Source organism: Equus caballus, chromosome 1 (assembly GCF_041296265.1).
Source record: "Equus caballus isolate H_3958 breed thoroughbred chromosome 1, TB-T2T, whole genome shotgun sequence".
Lineage (NCBI taxonomy): Eukaryota > Metazoa > Chordata > Mammalia > Perissodactyla > Equidae > Equus > Equus caballus.
Window position 1 is genome coordinate 16337141 of NC_091684.1, and position 18862 is coordinate 16356002.

At 38.6% G+C, this 18862-nt stretch overlaps 1 protein-coding gene across 2 annotated transcripts; it reads right to left on the reverse strand.

Annotated features, from left to right (window-relative positions):
- Nucleotides 1–1077: 1077 nt before the first annotated feature.
- Nucleotides 1078–18170, reverse strand: PNLIP (pancreatic lipase). Of its 2 annotated transcripts, XM_014732960.2 has the most exons (13): nt 18068–18170; nt 17890–17935; nt 16569–16723; nt 15833–15955; nt 13732–13866; nt 12617–12728; nt 11263–11382; nt 11027–11146; nt 10402–10520; nt 8149–8278; nt 6676–6784; nt 5932–6096; nt 1078–1203 (listed from the first exon to the last, which is right to left on the reverse strand). In XM_014732960.2, the coding sequence occupies exons 2-13, from the start codon at nt 17933–17935 to the stop codon at nt 1140–1142; spliced, it is 1398 nt and encodes a 465-aa protein (XP_014588446.1). In that variant the 5' UTR covers nt 18068–18170; the 3' UTR covers nt 1078–1139. The 2 variants fall into 2 exon arrangements, with proteins under 2 accessions (XP_014588446.1, NP_001157421.1); NM_001163949.1 differs by lacking the exon at nt 18068–18170 and having other exon boundaries at nt 1083–1203.
- Between the last annotated feature and the right edge of the window lie 692 nt (nt 18171–18862).

An 18862-nucleotide genomic window follows, 5' to 3' on the forward strand; every position in this document is an offset into this window, starting at 1 on the left:
TTTAAGACCTAGCGCAGCTGTCCCTTTCTCTCTTAGGATGTCACTGGTTGGACATGGCCTAAGTCTAAATACTGACTCTAGTGGAGTTATTCACTCTTCCCATTAGTGAGACGGTCATTCAAAAAATATTTGTTTGCTCTCCTACTACATGCCGGGCACATACAACATGTAAACCCCTTAAGGAGTTTACAAAAGGGTATGCAGGCAAGTAAACAAGTAGTTATAATACGGAGAGAGAAGTGGTAAGATAGAGAAGTCCTGGGTACCGTGGGAATGTAGTGAGGTAGTCTCTAATACAATCTTAGGGGATGTGGGTAATGGAAGCGGAGATAGGCTTCATGGAAGAAGTCATGTCTACACAGAGATTGAGAACAGTAGGAGTTAAACAGACAGGAAGAGGGGGAAAGAACATTCTAGGGAGAGAAAGAGTTTGCATAAAGGTCCAGTAACATCCAAAATTAAGGCCCTTTTGAGGGACAGTGCCAGAATATAGAGTTCTAGAAGGAAGCTAGTGAGCGATGATGCTGGAGTCCTAGGTGAAAACCAGACCAAGGTGGGGCTTGCAAATCTCGCTAAGGAATGTGGATTCTATTCTGGAAACCATTGGGAGGATATTTGATTTGTGCTTTAGAGAGATCAAAGAGGTCGCAGAGAGGAGAGGAGTTTGGGGGGACCCCACTGGGAGAAGGGAGACGAGTTAGGAAGCTCCCAATGTGCCCACTCCTTGTCCGTCTCCTTTGTGTCATCTCTTCCCAGATATCTGAGTTGGAGCAGACGTAGAACTTAAAGATGATGGAAAAAGTAGCAAAGGGAAGTACTTGCCACCTGTGCCCACCAAGAGGGGGTCATTTTGGACCTGGAAGTCTGCCTTAAGTGATCAGAATGACATCAGCAATAGCAGTAATGGACACGATGCCAGTATCAAGTAAACAATATTCCTAAGCTTGAATGCCACATAGTATGTAGCAAAATTCGACAGTCATTTGTGCTTCTTCAGACCAACTCCAAGTTTTGGATTTTAATCACCACATCCAAAAGTTTCATTGGAAGTAATGGACACGATGACAAAGAAAGGAATACATTGCTTCACCAGTAGATTTTATTAGCAGGGAGATTCAATGGTCACATGTCAGCAGCTCCTAACACGCAGTGAGAGTGAGCAGAACATCTTCCCTCACGGTTTCTTCACTACAGAAGTTGAACCTGCAGAGGGAAAACAACAAGAAGTCAACTCTTCCTGGCACACCCCGGGCATGTCGAGCAAGAGGACAGCCTCCGCTCTCCCCTCAGGCCTAGAGCCACAGCCTGTGCCCAAGACCAGACAATGGCCAAAAGAAAAACCTCTTCTGTCTTAAGGACTGAATTCTCCTTCCCAATTTTGTTTCATGGCTGGGCAATAACAGAGAGGAGGTGTCACTGGACACTCCAAGGGACAGGGAGGGCTCATCTGTCACATCCCCCAAGTGCCTACTAACACTTGGCACATTGTCAACCAACACAACTGAGGAAGATCAGGGCCAGCATCATGACAAGAAATCAGCCAGAATAAAAATTCTAAGGTCCGGTGTGACACTGGCAAGGCATTCTTATTTTAACTCAATAGTTCAACTGAGATGACTAGTTTTACTCGTCAAGACTGAACATACTTGCGATGCTTTGGAGCTAATTTTATTTAATAAGATATATTAGCATATGTAATGTGCCTGGCACATAAAAAGAGCTCAGAAAATGCTCTTTTCTCTCCATCTTCATTTCCCTCCCTGTGGTCTGATGGCTGGAAGACTTGAAAATGGCAAATTAAATGTTAAAAACTAATATTGGTAAGAGATGCAAGAAATGAAGGGCACGTGATATCTATATACGAATAAAGGTGAAGTGAATTTGCTTTGTAGTAGTTAAGAATTAGCTGCAGCCAAATATCCTGCATATGGATTCTGGCATTGAGCTCTCACTTAGTTTTCTGTAAAACAGAGATAATAATAGTACCTATCTGCCATCACCACAATCAAGATAGTAAACATATCCAACAATCCAAAAATTTCCCCCTGCTCCTTTGTAATCTCTCCTTCTCTTTTCTTCCCATCTTCCCTCCCCGCAAGCAACCATTGATCTGCTGTCACTATAGACTGGTTTGAATTGCCTAGAATTTTATATGAATGGAATCAAAAGTATGCACTCTTTTGTCTAGCTTCTTTCATTCAGTATAATTATTTTGAGATTCATCCATGTTGTTGCATGTATTGCTAGTTCATTCCTTTTCATTGCTGAGTTATATTCCATCGTGTGGATAGACCGCAGTTGGTTTATCTACTCTCCTGTTGGTGCACAGATTTCCAGTTTTTGACTATTACAATAAAAGATGCTATGAATAATTATATGCAAATCTTTGTAGAGATAGATGCTTTCTTTTCTTTCAGGTACGTACTTAAGAGTAGAATGGTTGAATCATAGGTAGCTATATATTTGTCTGTTAAAGAAACTGCCAAACTGTTTTCAAATGTGGTTGCATCATTTTATATTCCCATTAATAGTCTTTACATCCTCACCAATACTTGATATTGTCAATTATTTTAATTTTAGCCATTTAAATAAGTTTATGGTAGTGTCTCTGTGTTTTTAATTTGCATTTCCCTAACACCTATTGATATATCTTTTTCTGTTCTTTCACTTTAAAAAATTTTTTAAAGTTTTTCACTTTTCTTCTTCTCCCCAAAGCCCCCCAGTACATAGTTGTAGGTCGTTCTGGTTGTGCTATGTGGAACACCACCTCAGCATGGCTTAGTGAGCAGTGCTAGGTCTGCTCCCAGGATCCGAACCTGCGAAACTCTGCGTGCGCTGCTGAAATGGAGCGTGCAAACTTAACCACTTGGCCATGGGGCCGTCCCCAGTCTGTCCTTTCACTTTTAATCTATTTCTGTTTTTATATTAAAGTACATTTCATGTAGGCAGCATATAGTTGGTATTGATTTTTTTAAATCCAGTCAGACAATCTCTGCCTTCTAATTGCTGTATTTAGATCATTTTCATTTAATATGATTATTGATATGATTAGGTTTAAGTCTATTAGCTTGCTATTTGTTCCCTATGTTCTTTGTTTTTTTTCCCCCCCTCTCTTTTTAAGCCTTATTTTTAATAAACTCCATTATCTCCTTGTTGGCTTATTAGCTACACTTCTTAGTTTTATTATTTTAGTGGTCACTCTAGAATTTACACCATATATTTCTAACATCGAATTTTACCTTCAACTGATATTATACCAATTCACATATGGTATAAGTACATTACACCAATATGTTTCCATTTCTCCCCTCCTAACCTTTGTGGCATTGCTACCATATATTTTACTTATACACATATTTAACCCCCCCACCAATAATAATATTTAAAAATCTCATGCATTTATCACATAGTTACTATTTCCTATGCTCTTAATTCTTTTCTGTAGATTCTTTTCCAAGTGGCATCATTTTCCTCTCCCCGGAGATCTTCTTTTAACATTTTTCACAGTGTTGATCTGCTGGTAATGAATTCTTTCAGCTTTGGTGTGTCTAAAAAGTCTTTATTTCATCTTGGTCTTTGAAAGATATTTTTGTGGGTATAGAATTCTAGATTAACAGCTTTTTCCTTTCGGTGCCAGTCATGCATCACTTAACGACAGAGACATGGTCTGAGAAATACATCATTAGGTGATTTCACAGTTTTGTGAACATCACAGAGTATCCTTACACAAACCTAGATGGTGCAGCCTACTACACACCTAGGCTATGTGGTACTAATTTTATGGGACCACTGTCACATGTTCAGTCTGTCATTGACCGAAATGTCGTCATGTGGTGCATGACCGTACATTAAAGATGCTGTTCCACTGTCTTCTCACTTGCATTGTTTCTGATGATAAACCTGCTGTAATTATTGTCTTTATTCCTCTGTACGTAGTGTGTATTTTTTCTCAGGCTGCTTTTAAAATTTTCTCTTTATGACTGGTTGTGAGCAATCTGATTTTGAAGTGTGTTGGTGTAGTTTTCTTCATGTTTCTTGTCATAGCACTTGGATCTGCTGGTTTACAGTTTTCACCAATTTTGAAAATTTTGGAGCTCTTATTCCTTCAGATTTATTTTTCAGTTTCTCCTCCTTTGTGGTCTTCAAAGAGAACTGCGTTAGACTTCTTGAAGTTATTTCACAGCTCACTGATGTTCTCTTGATTTTTAAAATTCTTTTTTCTCTCTGTGTTTCATTTTGGATAGTTCCTATTATGTCTTCAGATTCGCTTATCTTTTCTTCTGCAACATCTAGTCTGCTGTTAATTGCATCCAGTGTATTTTTCATTTCAGATATTATAGTTCTCATCTCTAAAAATTCCATTTGGATCTTTTTTATACAAATATCATGCCTCTACTGACCTTTAGAACTAATGGAATACAGGTGAAATAACTATTTTAATGTCTGTGTCTGCTATTCTAACATTTGTGTCAGTTCTGGTTTGGTTTCAGCTGATTGATTATTCTCCTCAGTATAGGTTATGTTGTCCTGCTTCTTTGTATACCTGCAAAACTTTTATTTAATGTCATATATGGTAGATTTTAGCCTGTTAGCTGCTGGATAATTTTGTATTTCTATAAATTTTCTTGAACTCTTTTCTGGGGTACAGTTAAATTATTTGGAAACAGTTTGATCCTTTCAGGTCTTGCTCAGTCTAGGCTAATGATTTCTCACTAGTGAGGGAAGGCCTTCCTAAATACTCTACCCAAAGTTTCTTGGATTATGAGCTTATCTAGTCTGGTTGGTTGAAACAGTTACCATTTCCAGCCCTGCAAGAGTACTGGGCACTGTTTTCTCTAATCCTTTCAGATGGATAGTTCACTGGCGTTGGCTAGTTTCCTCACACACATGTGCTTATCGGTACTCTGCTGAATATTCAAGGGAAATTTCCAGAGCTCTGAGATTCTCTCTCTGTAACTCTCCTCTCTGGTGCTCTGTCCTGTGACATCTAGTTGCCTTGGATTTTTTGGATTCTTAGCTCTGTCTCTTCAACTCAGAAGGTCTACCAGGCTCTGCCTGAATTTTTCCTCCTTGTGTAATATCCTGGAAACTCTCTCCAGGCAGTGAGCTAGGACAACTGTAAGCCTCCACCTTATTTGTTTCTTGTCTTTCAGGGATCACTTTCTTTTGTTGCCTGATGTTCAGTGTCTTGAAAACTGTTATTCCTTACATTTTATCTGAATTCTTGGTTGTTTCAGTTAGAAGGTGAATTTGTCTCTGTGATTCCATCTTTGCCAGAAGCAAAAAGTCCCCTCATTGGGCTTTTCTGAGGACTGAACAACACGCTGACAGAAGAAGCATAGCATTGTGCCTCGGAATTTGGCTTTATATTCAGAACACTTGGGCTAACATTGGTATTGTTATAATTATCGTCAGCAGCAGCTCACTTTTTCTGGTTCACGATGGTAAATATCCTTTGGCTCACACACACTTCAGTCTTCTTTAGAACCAACGGTTAACTTCTGCCTTCAGTAAGAGGGCCAATGATGCAGAGCAGCCTGTTTGTATTCCTTGGTAAGTTAAGTGTTTTCCTGATAATTTAACTGGCAATTGGTGAACCCAGGAACTTTGGGGAAGATACACATATTAAGCAAACCCAAGCACAAGGCACAGCCACTCAATGAAATCATTCTTTCACCTCAGGATCATGAAGCCAGATTCTCATTCTAACACTTAGCTTGTATCAGGTAACACCACCTGCATCTACAAATCTATCAAAGTTGTTTTCCTAAAGTTCTACCCTTTCTCCTAAAGAAACAAAGGTATTAGGGAGCGGCTGTGGCTGGGGTATAGGAGAACCATTGTAAGAGGTTTAACTGAAAGTAAACTTCAGTGGAGATAGAATTATAAATGTGACAATACTTCAAATCACTTTAGATTTTTATTACTTACACACTTCCATCGTTTCTTTCCACTGTGATCTTGGATGCTCCTACTTTGGGTAGAGTTAGGTTGATCACATTGTTGTACCAAATAAATTTAACCTTCTCCAAATCTCCAACTTCCACATCTGAGTCAAATTCATTGGAATAAGTATTGTCTGGTTTGAGAGTGCCCCTTGGAAGTTGAGAAGTTAATAAAAACATACATCAACATACATAAATGTACATATACATATATATACGTGTTTCTAAAACCAGCTTGCAATGCGTCTCTAGTAAGATGACTGATAGTATATTTGCCATTCTAATCTTTTAAATAAATGCAAACATATATGCTAAGTCAGTAGTAGTTCATTTGTCATCAATAACTCATATTACTTTAAAGTCATCCTTGCTTTAATAAAACTTCAAACACGTTTTAGTCACAATTCTCCTATAATTTAATAAATGATGACATCATTATATCATCTTTTCCCAGTTGTTTTGTGGGAAGAATAATTTTTATTGATGATAAATCAGAAGCCACAAATCAAATTAAACCTAAGTGGTTTTCTCAAGAAGTTACAGAAAAAATATTTAGAAGCAGACTTCTGAAATGTATTAAGGTGCAGGGGTGGAATAAGCATTTCCTTTTAATGATATGTGGCAGCACTATACTCCCACACAGTAAGGAATAAACTCTTGTGTCCAGAACATACATTATGCATGTGAAGGGTTCCAGCATTTAAGACATTTAGAGCAATATTTTACTCACTGGAAAATTTCATACTGCCTAGAGTTCCCTTTATTTCCAAACAAAGAAACTAGCACGTGTCCTGTAACCTTCTTTCCAGACAGTGTGACATCTACCCTATACCTCCAACCTGCATGGGAAAAAAAATTGCACAATATCAGGTTGTAGAGAAGACACACTGGAAACAGACTAACTTGGATTTCACTACTGCTGAATTTTGCATAATTTGTATATGGTGTTGGTAGTTCTTCTAATCAAGTAGTCAGAGACATTTCTTATCTAAATGTTCAGAAGACAGGCATTGGTAAAGGGGAGGAGCACAGAGTCTTTCCAAAGTCAACGGTTTTCAAGCCAAGAGGTGAAGTAATATATTTTGCTTCCAAATTTCTTTTTCTTTTTCTTTTTTTTTTGAGGAAGATTATCCCTGAGCTAACATCTGCCGCCATACCTCTTTTTGCTGAGGAAGACTGGCCCTCAGCTAACATCCACGCCCATCTTCCTCTAGTTTATATGTGGAATACTGGCCATGGCATGGCTTGACAAGTGGTGTGTAGGTCTGCCCCCAGGATCCGAATGGGTGAACCCCAGGCCGCCAAAGTGGAGCAGGCAAAGTTAACTGCTACGCCGCCGCGCTGGCCCCTTGCTTTCAATTTTTTAACCTGACAATTTATTCTTGAATGTTAAGAGAACTTAATGTTAAAAGATAGTGGAAAAATAGTAGAGTGTGACATTTTCAACAGTTTTCTTCATTTTCATAGATCACCACGTTTTATAGTACTGTCATCTTTTTGTCTAAGTAGTCTAATTTATTTTAAAAATTCTACAACTCAACTTTCTGTTGCCATTGGAAATGTATTAAATTCCGGTAACCAATTTATGGTACTAGTCAATAGTGAACTACCAGTTTTTGCCATTTTGAGCTAGCCTGGGCTATTGGGGAGGGGGTAAAATTTGGCTTTAGTTTTTACAATGCAGCTAACCCCATTAACTCCCATCCAAATAGTTTTCTTCCTCAATTACTGAGAAAAGAAACGTGAATTCTGTCCCCATGCCTCACCTCCCACACATTCTCTAATTCCCATCAACCATGGAGTCTACAATCTAAATTTCTTTTAAATCTGTCAACTGTTCTCCATTCCCACAACCTCTGCCATCTTTCTCCGGGATTACTTTTCTCCGGGATTTATTTTTACAAAACCTCAGAATTTTGCTCAGTGAAACTTTTGTCTGAATATGAAGAGGCTGGAGCAGAAGAATCCTCCTGAATTCAGCACCAGGATCAAATGTGAAGAAATCCATTTTTGTGTCATTGATAGTTCGGGCCACAAACTCTGTTCTGCCCCGTCCAAATTAGCCATCGTTTGGCTATGCATTTTCCATGCTGTGGAGGGAGTGTTTAAAACTTTTGTATAGAAAAGCAGTTTCACACATTTTTACCGGACATGATAAAATACACAGCATTAAGAATTTAAGGCGAATAAAATAGAGACCTACGGGCAAAATTGCTGGCATCACCGGTGTTTAGATAAAATAGCTGGCCCACTCCTTTTGTTCTCCCAGGAAATCTATCAGCATAATGACCCATCTGTGGGCAGCCTTCACTTGAACAGGGGAAGCACTTGTTCTAGAGAAAATAAACACGTAATGACTGAGGATGCTCTTTCTTTCAATAGCGCACCATCTTTTTTCATGTATTGTTGCAATTCAAATACTCTGAAGTCAATTCTGTTCTGATGGTAAAAGGGGACTTCAATAGTGTCTCAGCAGAGGTTAAAAATGCATCTTATTATTTACAATGATAAATCAGTAGTTTATGTTAAATAACACGATACTAACAAAAATATTATTAAAAATCACACAAGAATTTATAAGATATTTATATGTGTATTTTAATCTTTTCTCTTTTGCCTCTCTTAAGTTGCCCCAGTTGTCCCAAGACATCCATCCACCCGCAGGTGATTAGAATTTATTTTAGAAAGATTGCAAAAGAAAGAGCAGGAGATGAAATCAGCTTCTAATATGCAAAATAGGACCCATTAGGAGGACAATAAGCTCAAAAGTCAGGCTTTTCTCAACTCCTTTAACTCCTACCTAGAATATAAAGTTCTGAAGGATTTTGATCCCAGAATTCTCCCATTGTGGAGAGAAATGCCCATGTTGGCTATTAAGGCCTAGCTATGAGGTTGGGGTCTGGAGAAGAGGGATGCCATACAGGAAAATGTTCTCCCTTTCTGGGTCAAGGAATTGTAGGAAGACAGAAGGGAGAGAGGAATAGAGTAGGAGGGACAAACATCACAATTCCCACTACGGAGAGACAAGGTTGGTCCACAGTAGAGGCAAGTGGTGGGTTGCTGGATCAATGGATCAAATGGGGACTGGGCTGAGTCTCAGGGTCTGCATCCAGTAACAGCTAAGGGGTGACTGAGCCAGCCAGGAAGAAATGGCCAAAGCTCTCTGAGGGCGTTGCCGAGCCAGAAGAGTAGACACATCCAGACATCATCTGCAGACACCTGCCTTGCACCCGTCCGTAAGGTAGACCCCTAGGTTCTCCCCTCTGCCCAGCACACGCACTGAATACCATCACCATCATCACCTTGCCCAATACCAGCTTAGAGGGAAAGACTGAGAAATCTGCAAAACTGAAAATCTTTTCTTCTAAAAGGTCTGAGCATCACCTAAAAGGACTGTTTATATTATTGAATGAGACAAAGTTTTAACTGAATGAAACCGAAAGTTCTTTGTTTGTTTGTTTGCCCCATTACCAAGAGAACAGAGATTTGGGAAGAAGATAAAAATAAGGTTAGACCAAAGAACAGGGGTGCTCTTGTTGTATACGTAAGTTGTGCAGTGAATAAAATATGTACCCTTCCTCCTACACACACATAATAGCCAACATTTTTTTAATGCTAATTATTGTACTTTAGGTTTTGGGCTAGGCAATTAAAACATATCATCTCATTAGATCCTCCCATGAAATCTGTGGACTCTACCATTATTATTTACATTTAAAAATGAAGAAATTTACTTAGAGAAGTTAAGTATTTTGCCCCAAATCATTCAGCTACTTAATGGTGAACCCGGGATTCAGATCCTCTCTCTTTTTCACTAACATATAGCTTCTTCGTAGTTATGACTTCACCTAGCGTGTTATTTGAACTCTTATTTATTAAATGACATGTTATACATTTTTTATTTGGAAAAATTATATTGAGAGGAAAAGCAATTAAAAAAACCCCAGCAGGTAGTAGATATATCATGTTCAAGTTCCAAGATAAGGATCCTAACCTAGATATTTAGAACCAAACAAGATGAAAACTAAAAAAAGAATCTTGGCAATTATGGGATTGCACAGAAATATCCACACGCCCATAATTAAATAGTTTTAAAAGGTCAACATTTAAGACAAGTGTTCCATATTCATCAACATCTTGTAGCCATAGCTCAGACGTCCATAGACTATTTTTTTTTTTTACTTAGAATTATTTCAAAATAAGTTTGACGGTTTACCTGCTCCATGCAGAAGTGATAGAGAACAAGACAGACAAGGAGCATTTCAGTTTATAAGCCCATTTTCTAAAGTTCTCCAATGCCTTATCATTTTTGGAATAATGTGTATAATTGAAAGTACAAATGATGTGGCAGTCATACAGTAACGTTCACTGAATGCATATCGTGTACAGTGAACCACACCAGTCATGAGAAGTGATGGTGACAAAGTTCTTTAGGTACAAGGTGGAGTCTACTTACTGCAGTGAAATCACTGTAAGAGGCACAAGAGAATCCAGCAAAGCCATCAGGGTTGAGGATGCTATCAGTGTAATACTTGTAGCTTCTTAAGTGATTACAGGCCGCAAAGTCACGAGTTCCTTTGAAATCAGACATGATTTACATCAGCGACAGATATTATTTTTCCAAGTTAAAGCCATGATCAGAATATCGTTGTTGAATAGATTTCTCTAATAAACGTGAACTCATGGAGGTCACAGAACAAAATCATTCATGAAGTGAATTTATAATCAGTGATGCAATCAGAAGTTAAATACTGTTTAAGATTATATGGTTATGCCATAGCTAAATGAAATGAAAAAATAACTTTAGAAGGAAAAGATTGGTCCATAAGAGACAATTTAGTAAGGCATTCCCTGAATTAGATCCTTGAAAAGTTTACTACAAACACATTTTCTTTCCCACAATCTCCTCAGGCCCACTTATCCCAGTGAAAGTCCTATATCTTGGGGATACAATTAAAAGTCTTTTGTTTAGAAAATGTGAGACCTGTACAATACCAAAATATGTAGCAAGTTTAGTAAAACAAAACACAAACTTTCTTCATGAAAAAGAGAAAATCTCTTCGTGCGCATAATGGTTTTACCTTGCCAGATCCCGTCTATGTCAACAATCTGAGAGAGAACGTTCTTTTGACATCCGGGCATTTCTTTTCCTCCATTTGGAAAGAAATCCAGGTGGCCTGCAGTTTGGCTCATTCCAAACCCTGAAAAATTTTAAAATATGGGAAAGTTGATGTTAATGTATAGACTTGAAACACTCTAAAACACTCTAATGTACAGACTCAGAAAACACTCTAGGAGAACGAATTGAGGAACTTACCCAAGTTGGGGATGAAGGGGGCAATGTCTGTGTGAATTACATCCACAAATTGGGCATCGCTGGGGTCCAATCGGACTAATTCGGGTGTGCCCTGAAAGCAAGGTTCAGCTGGATCCAACCCTAAAGTAAACAGGACGTGTCATGTTAATACCTATCAATGTACCTGCACATTCATCTTTCTTCGTCAGTTACAGACAAGAATGCAAACTTTGGCGGTAATGACAAGTTATGCATGAGAGAGATAAGATTGTTTTTCTCTACCTTATCATTTTCTGGAGGAAAATCTGTCTAATTTACTATTTGCATCGAAGTGAATTTCCCTCAAACCATGAAATTTGGCTCTATTTATGGATGCTTAGTCATGGGGACAAGCTCAGTCACTAGCAGTAGTCACAAGGAAAGAGCCAGACTCTAGGAGACGCTGGGCTCCTAAAGGATGTTCAGGCTAAAAGAGTTCCTGCTAGACTGTAAACTCCAGGGACAGCAAGGACTTGGCTTGCACACTCACCAGGACCACAGTTTGTCGCAGTGCATGGCTCAGCAGTCTCTCATAAACATTTACAGACTATGGGAAAGAATTAACGACCAGCATTCCAGATGCCCCCACCAATCCAAATGTAGCCAAATTATCCAAAGCATTAAAAAGAGAATTAGGAAGTTGGAGACAGAATGGGAAGATGGAAAAGTGGTCATTCTTTGAAATTGTCAACTCTCAGATCCAGGAGAGCAAAGTCTTTCTTATAAAGTTAGAGGGTTGTTTTAGGACCTGGTCTCCAACACGTGACCCCATTGGCCAAATGTAAACCAGGCTGAAGTCTGTAAAATAATATTTTTTGTCTAATTAGCAGCATATAGAACTGGCAGCCCAGGGCAGCCTCACCATCTGCCCCCCACTTTCAACTCCTGGGTTATGGTTGATGAGTTTTTGGCTAATTATCAATTGCTATTGAAGCAGAATATAATTAATTATACATTTTTGAACTCTTTGGGTTCAATTCTTTTTATTATTTATTTTATTATTTATGTTATTCTATTCTTGAAACTTGTTCTTTGTGAATACCTGACAAAGGGAAATAGATAGATATCAACAAGGCCTCCGGATGTTCTTAATTCACATTTGAGTCACATGCAATATTTATATGTTAAACAGGGCTCGGTAGACCAAAGATTGATATCAACAAAAAATTCACAAGGCCTCAGAACACACCAATTTCTGATCATGTTGCCCAATTAGGAAAATGTGAAAAACCTGTCTCCTCAGGTGAAAAACAGGGCTGCACTAAATTTTCATCTTTTTAGACACCATATTGGCTACATTTAGTCCAATTTTGCAGCTTTTACTGTTTTGACCAACCTGTGATCCGTCCAACGGCCCCATTGGTCCTCCTTCCAGCCTCCCCAGCAGCGTGAGAACCCAGGCTATGGCCAATGATGTGGACGTTGGAAGGAGAGTAGTCGAATGATGACTGTTGGAAAGAAAACTTCTTCAGAATGTTTCCAAATCTTGTAAAATTCAAGATGGAAACAAATGAAGACCTCTGAAAACGTGAGTTTTTTTTTCTTTTGAGGAAGATTAGTCCTGAGCTAACATCCAGTGCCAACCCTCCTCTTTTTGCTGAGGAAGACTGGCCCTGAGCTAACATTGTGCCCATTTTCCTCTATTTTATGTGTAGTGCCTGCCACAGCACGGCTTGATGGGTGGTGAGTAGGCCTGCACCCAGGATTTGAACCAGCGAACCCCAGGCTGCTGAAGCAGAACATGAGAACTTAGCTGCTATGCCCCCAGGCCAGTCCCTGAAAACTTGAGTTTAAAGAAGACATACTACCCCCTTCAAAGCAATTGATTTTGAAGGATATTTCTTTTCACAGTTATAATAGAAAATAGCAATGATTTTAACATTTGAACTTGTGGAAGCAGGGCTCTCTTTGATTGTATTACTATGTAGTGAGAACCGTGGACGGATATGGGGAATTATTACCCAGGGATGAGGAAGCAAATATTTGGATGAGAAATTAATAATGAAAGCAATTGCTCAAGCACATTCTAGTTTAATGTTTTCTGTGTTTTTAGTTACCAAATCAGGTTAGCTTGTTATTGTTGTGCTTCTGTTAAAAAATAAAATAAAAAAACAAAAACACAAAAGTAATTTAATCTTGAGTTCGACATTATCACGTCAAATTGCTTTAATAACTGGTGAAATTAAAAGAAATACTGGGTGAATTCAGTAGAAACAACCTATCTAGTTGCTGAAATAATATCACTTAAAAAAACTAGTTTATTGATCTAAAATATACTTATTGATAAGCTTAATTCTAGATTTTTTGCATTTTTCTTGTCAAACACGGGGACAGCCAAATCTCAGTAGACAACTGTGTTTACCAGTGATCATACCTACAGCATTTTTTTTTTTTGGAAGAGAATTCAGAGAGCAATGTCCTTGGGCTTTTATGTAACCCGGAAGTAGTTACCTGAAGAACTCCAACAAGATATGCCACTTCTGCCCCCACAATCCGGACGTTCTGTGAAGCCTGTGAGTATGCGGTGCGGGAGCCACTTTTCCAGTCCACACAGATACAGTTCACACTTTCCACCTTAAACATGTTCTGGTGGAAGAGACACAATAAATAGGTAAGTAATTCAGGATCTTTATGAATTACAAATGAACACATTTGAGGACCAGGATAAATTCCGTCCTTGACCTATACAGTATCTTGCTTGCCTTTAACCCCAATCCAATGAGCAAAATTTCTAGTGTGTTATGCATATGGAATCCCTTTTAAAGTTTAACATTGGCTCCAAATTGGAGATTTGGCCGTAACGGGAACTAGATTCCTGGAATTTCTATTGCAACAGATCCCTAGACATTTGTTTCAGGGAAAAAATATGTATAAAATATGGTACAATGGGTTGTCTCATTAGAACATCATAAATGTCATGAGACTACATTGCCCTTACTAGAAAGCGCCCCAGGACATTGCCTGTCTCCTTCACTACTGTATCCTGAGTGCCTTGAACAGTTCCTGACACATAGTAGGTGCTCAGTGACTATTTATGGAATGGGTGAATAACTGAATAAATGGAAGACTATGTTAGGACCTCTTAAATAAATATGCTGAAGGTAAATGAGTAAGCTTTTCCGTGATGAAAACACTAATCAAAGTTTTTGGATGAATATGTATTATTGTACATCAGAGATGCGTTATTTCACATAAAAGCATAATTTACCAGAAATCCGCTGGAATCCTCGTTTGATGGGGGTCAATGATAGTTTCCTGAATGTTGGATCTGGCAGGAATTTTGTTTGTTTGCGTGTGTGTTTATACATATCCCCACTTTTTTTCCAAAAAGAATTTGAGAAGAATGAAGCAATCTTAGAAATCATCTCCAACTCTTCCATTTTACAGATAGAAAAACCGAACGATGGGAACCTTTTGCTAATGTCTTGGTTAGCTAAGAATAGAGTCTAAACTGGAATTCAGAACCTTTAACTTTCCAATTTAATCCACTCGCTTCTGTATCATAAAACAACAGTATTGTCAAAGCCAAACGAAATGCAAGAAAAACTCATCTGCTTTTGGGATCTCAGAAATAAATTGTGTATACACATCTAAAAATCTACGTTCCTCTTGAGCTAAGAATCATTTTCTTTTCCTTCACTGTTGTATAGAAATCTATTACTACTCTCCCTCCAATAATCTTCAGCTTTAAATTATTTTAGAAGCCCAGTTATAGTTTTACTAATGATTTCTAAACTTAGCTGTCCATTTTGACTATCTTCAGGATCAATGGAGACTCTCTGGAATTGACTCAACTCAGCCGTTGTTTTGAATCGTAGACACGTCTGAAACTAAACGGATGTAGGACCTTTGTGTCTCCTCTCTTGAGAGCTCTGAAGAAACGACTGCATCCTTGTAGCAGAGCTGCCCGCAGAAGCTTGATGAATAAATGAACCAAAGATAATGTTCCTCAAGCACTAGCACGTACCGGGGAAATTTGTTCTTTTTGATTTTCTGTCTTTTAAATCCTCATTATCACAGGGCACATAGCCAAAGGCAAATTAAAGAAAATAGGATCACTACTGTTGAGACAACAGAAGCCAGAAATGAAAACCTATACAGCTTTCCTAGATATTGCTACCATGGGAGATCAAAGAGTAGCAAGTAAAAATCAAAGGAAAATACTTAGTTTGGGCAAAATGAGTTATCTTGGCGCTTCATATAGAAATTAACAACTGTTGAAAAAATAAAAAAGTAGTGAAAATGCAACTAATGCTGCATCAGTACGGCAATATTTGTTGCTAAATTTTGAAATCTCTCTGTATTAGTTGTTAAGTAACCACTACCCAGAGCCACCAAATGGTTAGCAACCTTGCTGCCTTGACTGTCCCAGGTCCCCTTCACCCCCTACCGCCTCCTGGACCTCCCTTGGGAACCCCAGGCCCAGCAGGGTCAGAGGATCCTCCAATGTCATGGTGGCTCACATTTGTCCTGATTGGTTGGGGCCTATGCCTTCCCTGTTACAATTATCACTCCAGAAACAACCTCCCCTTAAGAGATGACCACGTCTCACCTGGCACATAGTGGACAGCCAGCTTTCTTCTCCCTTGTCTATGAATCCATGAATAATAAAGCGGGTTTTTCTACCTGTGTTGAAATTGGAGCTCTGGATAGTTGAAGGATCTGCAACGATTTCCTGTTTTGAGGAGAAGTGTTTAACATAAGTTTCTGATAGTATTCAATAGAGCCATTTGTACGCGGTGGGAGGTGGTAGGTAGAAGACCACCAGGGCTTGAGATCCTTATGAGTAAGGATTCTCCTGTTACAAGCAAGCATCATCATTTGCAATCATCACCAAGTTGCTGCTTTCTGGACATCTTATAATTTTTACAGTTGTCAACTCGGGATAATATGTCCACTGTAATACTGGTGGCAGGGGTCTTGTCTCCACACAATGGAAGGGTTTGTTGTGTTTGTGTGTGTGTTTTATGTATATATATATATAATATTGGGAGATCTTATATATATGTGTGTGTGTGTATATATATATTTTATATATACTATTTACATATTTATATATATATTCATGTTTAGAATATTTTTAGATGGTACCACAGAGGTAGGATAAGATTAATATCAAGTTAATGGACCTTTTATAAACAACTTACATAAAATAACACTTAAGCTCACTGCCCTAAAGTCTACAAAAATGCAAGTTCTGATGCGTTCTCTTTGAAAGACTTAAAATTCAGTATCTTTATTACATAAAGCAGACGGCACTTAGTTTTGAGAATGATGAGTGCTCTTACTTGAAAGTTGTCTGGGTTCTCGTTAGTGTACAGGAGGAAGCGGGTGTTGACCTTTTCTGGAGACCAGGGCAATATTTTGAGAGGTCTTTCCACAATCCCGGCCCACGGCGAATCGTCACTGAAGCAGCCGAGTCTCTCATAGCAAACTTCGTTTCCTGCAATCGCCCAGAAGCGTTTCAAGGCTATTAGCTTAACCAGAATGCTCTTTTTAATGGTCTCTCTGCCAAACTGTGAGTTAGGTTACATCTTCTGGCATATTTTCTTCGCCCATATCCCCAAACATCTTCCTATCTACACACTCGCAAATTAGCTTCAATAGACAACGTCCCAGCTGAAGAAGACTGCTGCTCCTCGTTTCCACAGCATAAGGCTGCCTCCCTCCTCTTGTGTCTCTGTCCAGTCCCATACTGGGACCTGCTTTAGCCTCTCAATTCAGATGTCTTCCTTGGGCCATTGGTGCCCAAGAAAAGAGCCTTTATCCCCAAGAAAAGAGCCTTGTATCCCCAGGCCTTTGGTGGGAGGAGGATGAGGTTCTCAACTCCTTGTAGCTATCTTCTGGCTTTGGGCTTTAGGTGGGGAGCTTAAATTTCGTGCAAATGCCAAAACTTTATATCTCCACATGGCTGAGTAGGTCTCTGACCTATGTTTGAATGGCATCCTGGATTCCTGTGATGAAGAAGCTACTCACAAATAATCAAACAGAAAATCCATGGTTTGAGACAACTCTTGGTTTGAATGTTACCCCATAAAAGAACAACACAAAGAAAGGGTTCTTGGGGAAGAAAAAGTCTAGTAGGAGTAGGAGTAGTAGCTGTCATGGGGGCTGCATTCTCAAAATCTTACGACGTGCCAGGTGCTGGACAAGATGATTTACATGACTAACCTTATTTAAGTCTCACAATTATCCATGAGAGGGGTGGTATTATACGCCCATTTCACAGATAAAGATAGTGAAGCACAGAGAAGTTAAGAATTTTGCTTAGGGTAATACAGTTGTGGCTCATGGAGCCAGGGTTCAAACCCCACGTTGACTCCGACCTAGGGTTTAGCAAATAAAAACGCAAATTAAATTTGAGTTTCAGATAAACAACGAACATTTTTTAATATAAATATGTCACATATTCGTTGTTTATCTGAAATTCAAATTTAACGGGTCTTAGCTTTTATCCGGCAACCCTGCTCTGAGCACTTGCGGTCTTAATCATTCATCTTTCTTGCTCTACTCCTTATCCTCACAGTGGCTTGAATTCAGCCATCATAGCCTTTGTTGAAAGTATTGAGCATGAATCTCTTCCAGCACTACATAAATATTTTTTCTTACCTACTACTGCTCCCAGCAGCAGCGAAAGTGTCCAGATTCGCAGCATCTAAATAAAGTTAAAAATATGACTAAGTCTGGCTAATTTTAAAAGATTGGCATAATTCAAATTCAGTTAAACCTCTGGGGGAAAATAGGTAAATTCTAATAAATGAGCCTGGAAAACATGTGCCTAACTTACCGTGGCAGTTGTATCAGGTTCTGCACACAACCAGATAGCACTGGAAGGTCCTTTTATAGACAAACTTTATCTTTTGAACAGTTCCATGGAAAAGTGGCATGAAAAGAGAGGAAGTTCCAAGGATATATTTCTAATTTTAATCATAAATAAACCAAGATTGATAGAGGAGGTAAAATTTTCCACAGTCCTTGTGGGAAGATCAGAAAAGGGTAGAAGTGAACAGTTCTCTTCCAACACGATTCTATACTGCTCAGAATCAGTATAATTTCATTGTAGTGAAGGTTCTAGTCTGCCCCTTGTTTAATTTACAATTCTCTAGGTATGTGTGAAACTAAATTGTTTTCACAGATTTGATAGCAGCGGTCTGGAAAACAAATACTGAAAGCTTACCAGCTTGTGTAGTTTTCGTATAACCTTGCCTCACCCTCAAAAATAGTGAAATAGAGGCAATTCTTCAGGAGAGTTCATTCCTTTTAGGAAAGCAGTTGATATTTTATTTTTATAGTCCATAGTACTAAATTATTTCTCAACAATAACGTGGAGAAAAGAATAAACGAACTGACAAAAGGAATTGGGGTACTTCTGAGATCATAGAGGTGGAATCAGTGACCCTACCCTCAGATGAAATTAGGAATAAGCGAGAAAAAGAAAATTCACCTTGGGGAAAATTGGTCTGGGAAAAATAATCTGAAAGAGAAGTATTTTATAGAAAAGAACTGGGATGTTTTCAGTTGGTGATAGATTGCTTAAAATAAGTTTTTTACAGACTGTAATGGGATACCATAATTTTAAGAG

Bases quoted from the DNA above. Each gene is read 5' to 3' on its own strand.
- PNLIP (XM_014732960.2), bottom strand. From the start codon at position 17,935: ATGCTGCGAATCTGGACACTTTCGCTGCTGCTGGGAGCAGTAGTAG. The intron at 12,729-13,731 runs GTAACTACTTCC...TCTTTCCAACAG, and splicing joins ATCTTGTTGGAGTTCTTCAG to TCATCATTCGACTACTCTCC. The intron at 6,785-8,148 runs GTAGGTCTCTAT...TTTCCCATGCAG, and splicing joins TGATGCCAGCAATTTTGCCC to GTTGGAGGTATAGGGTAGAT.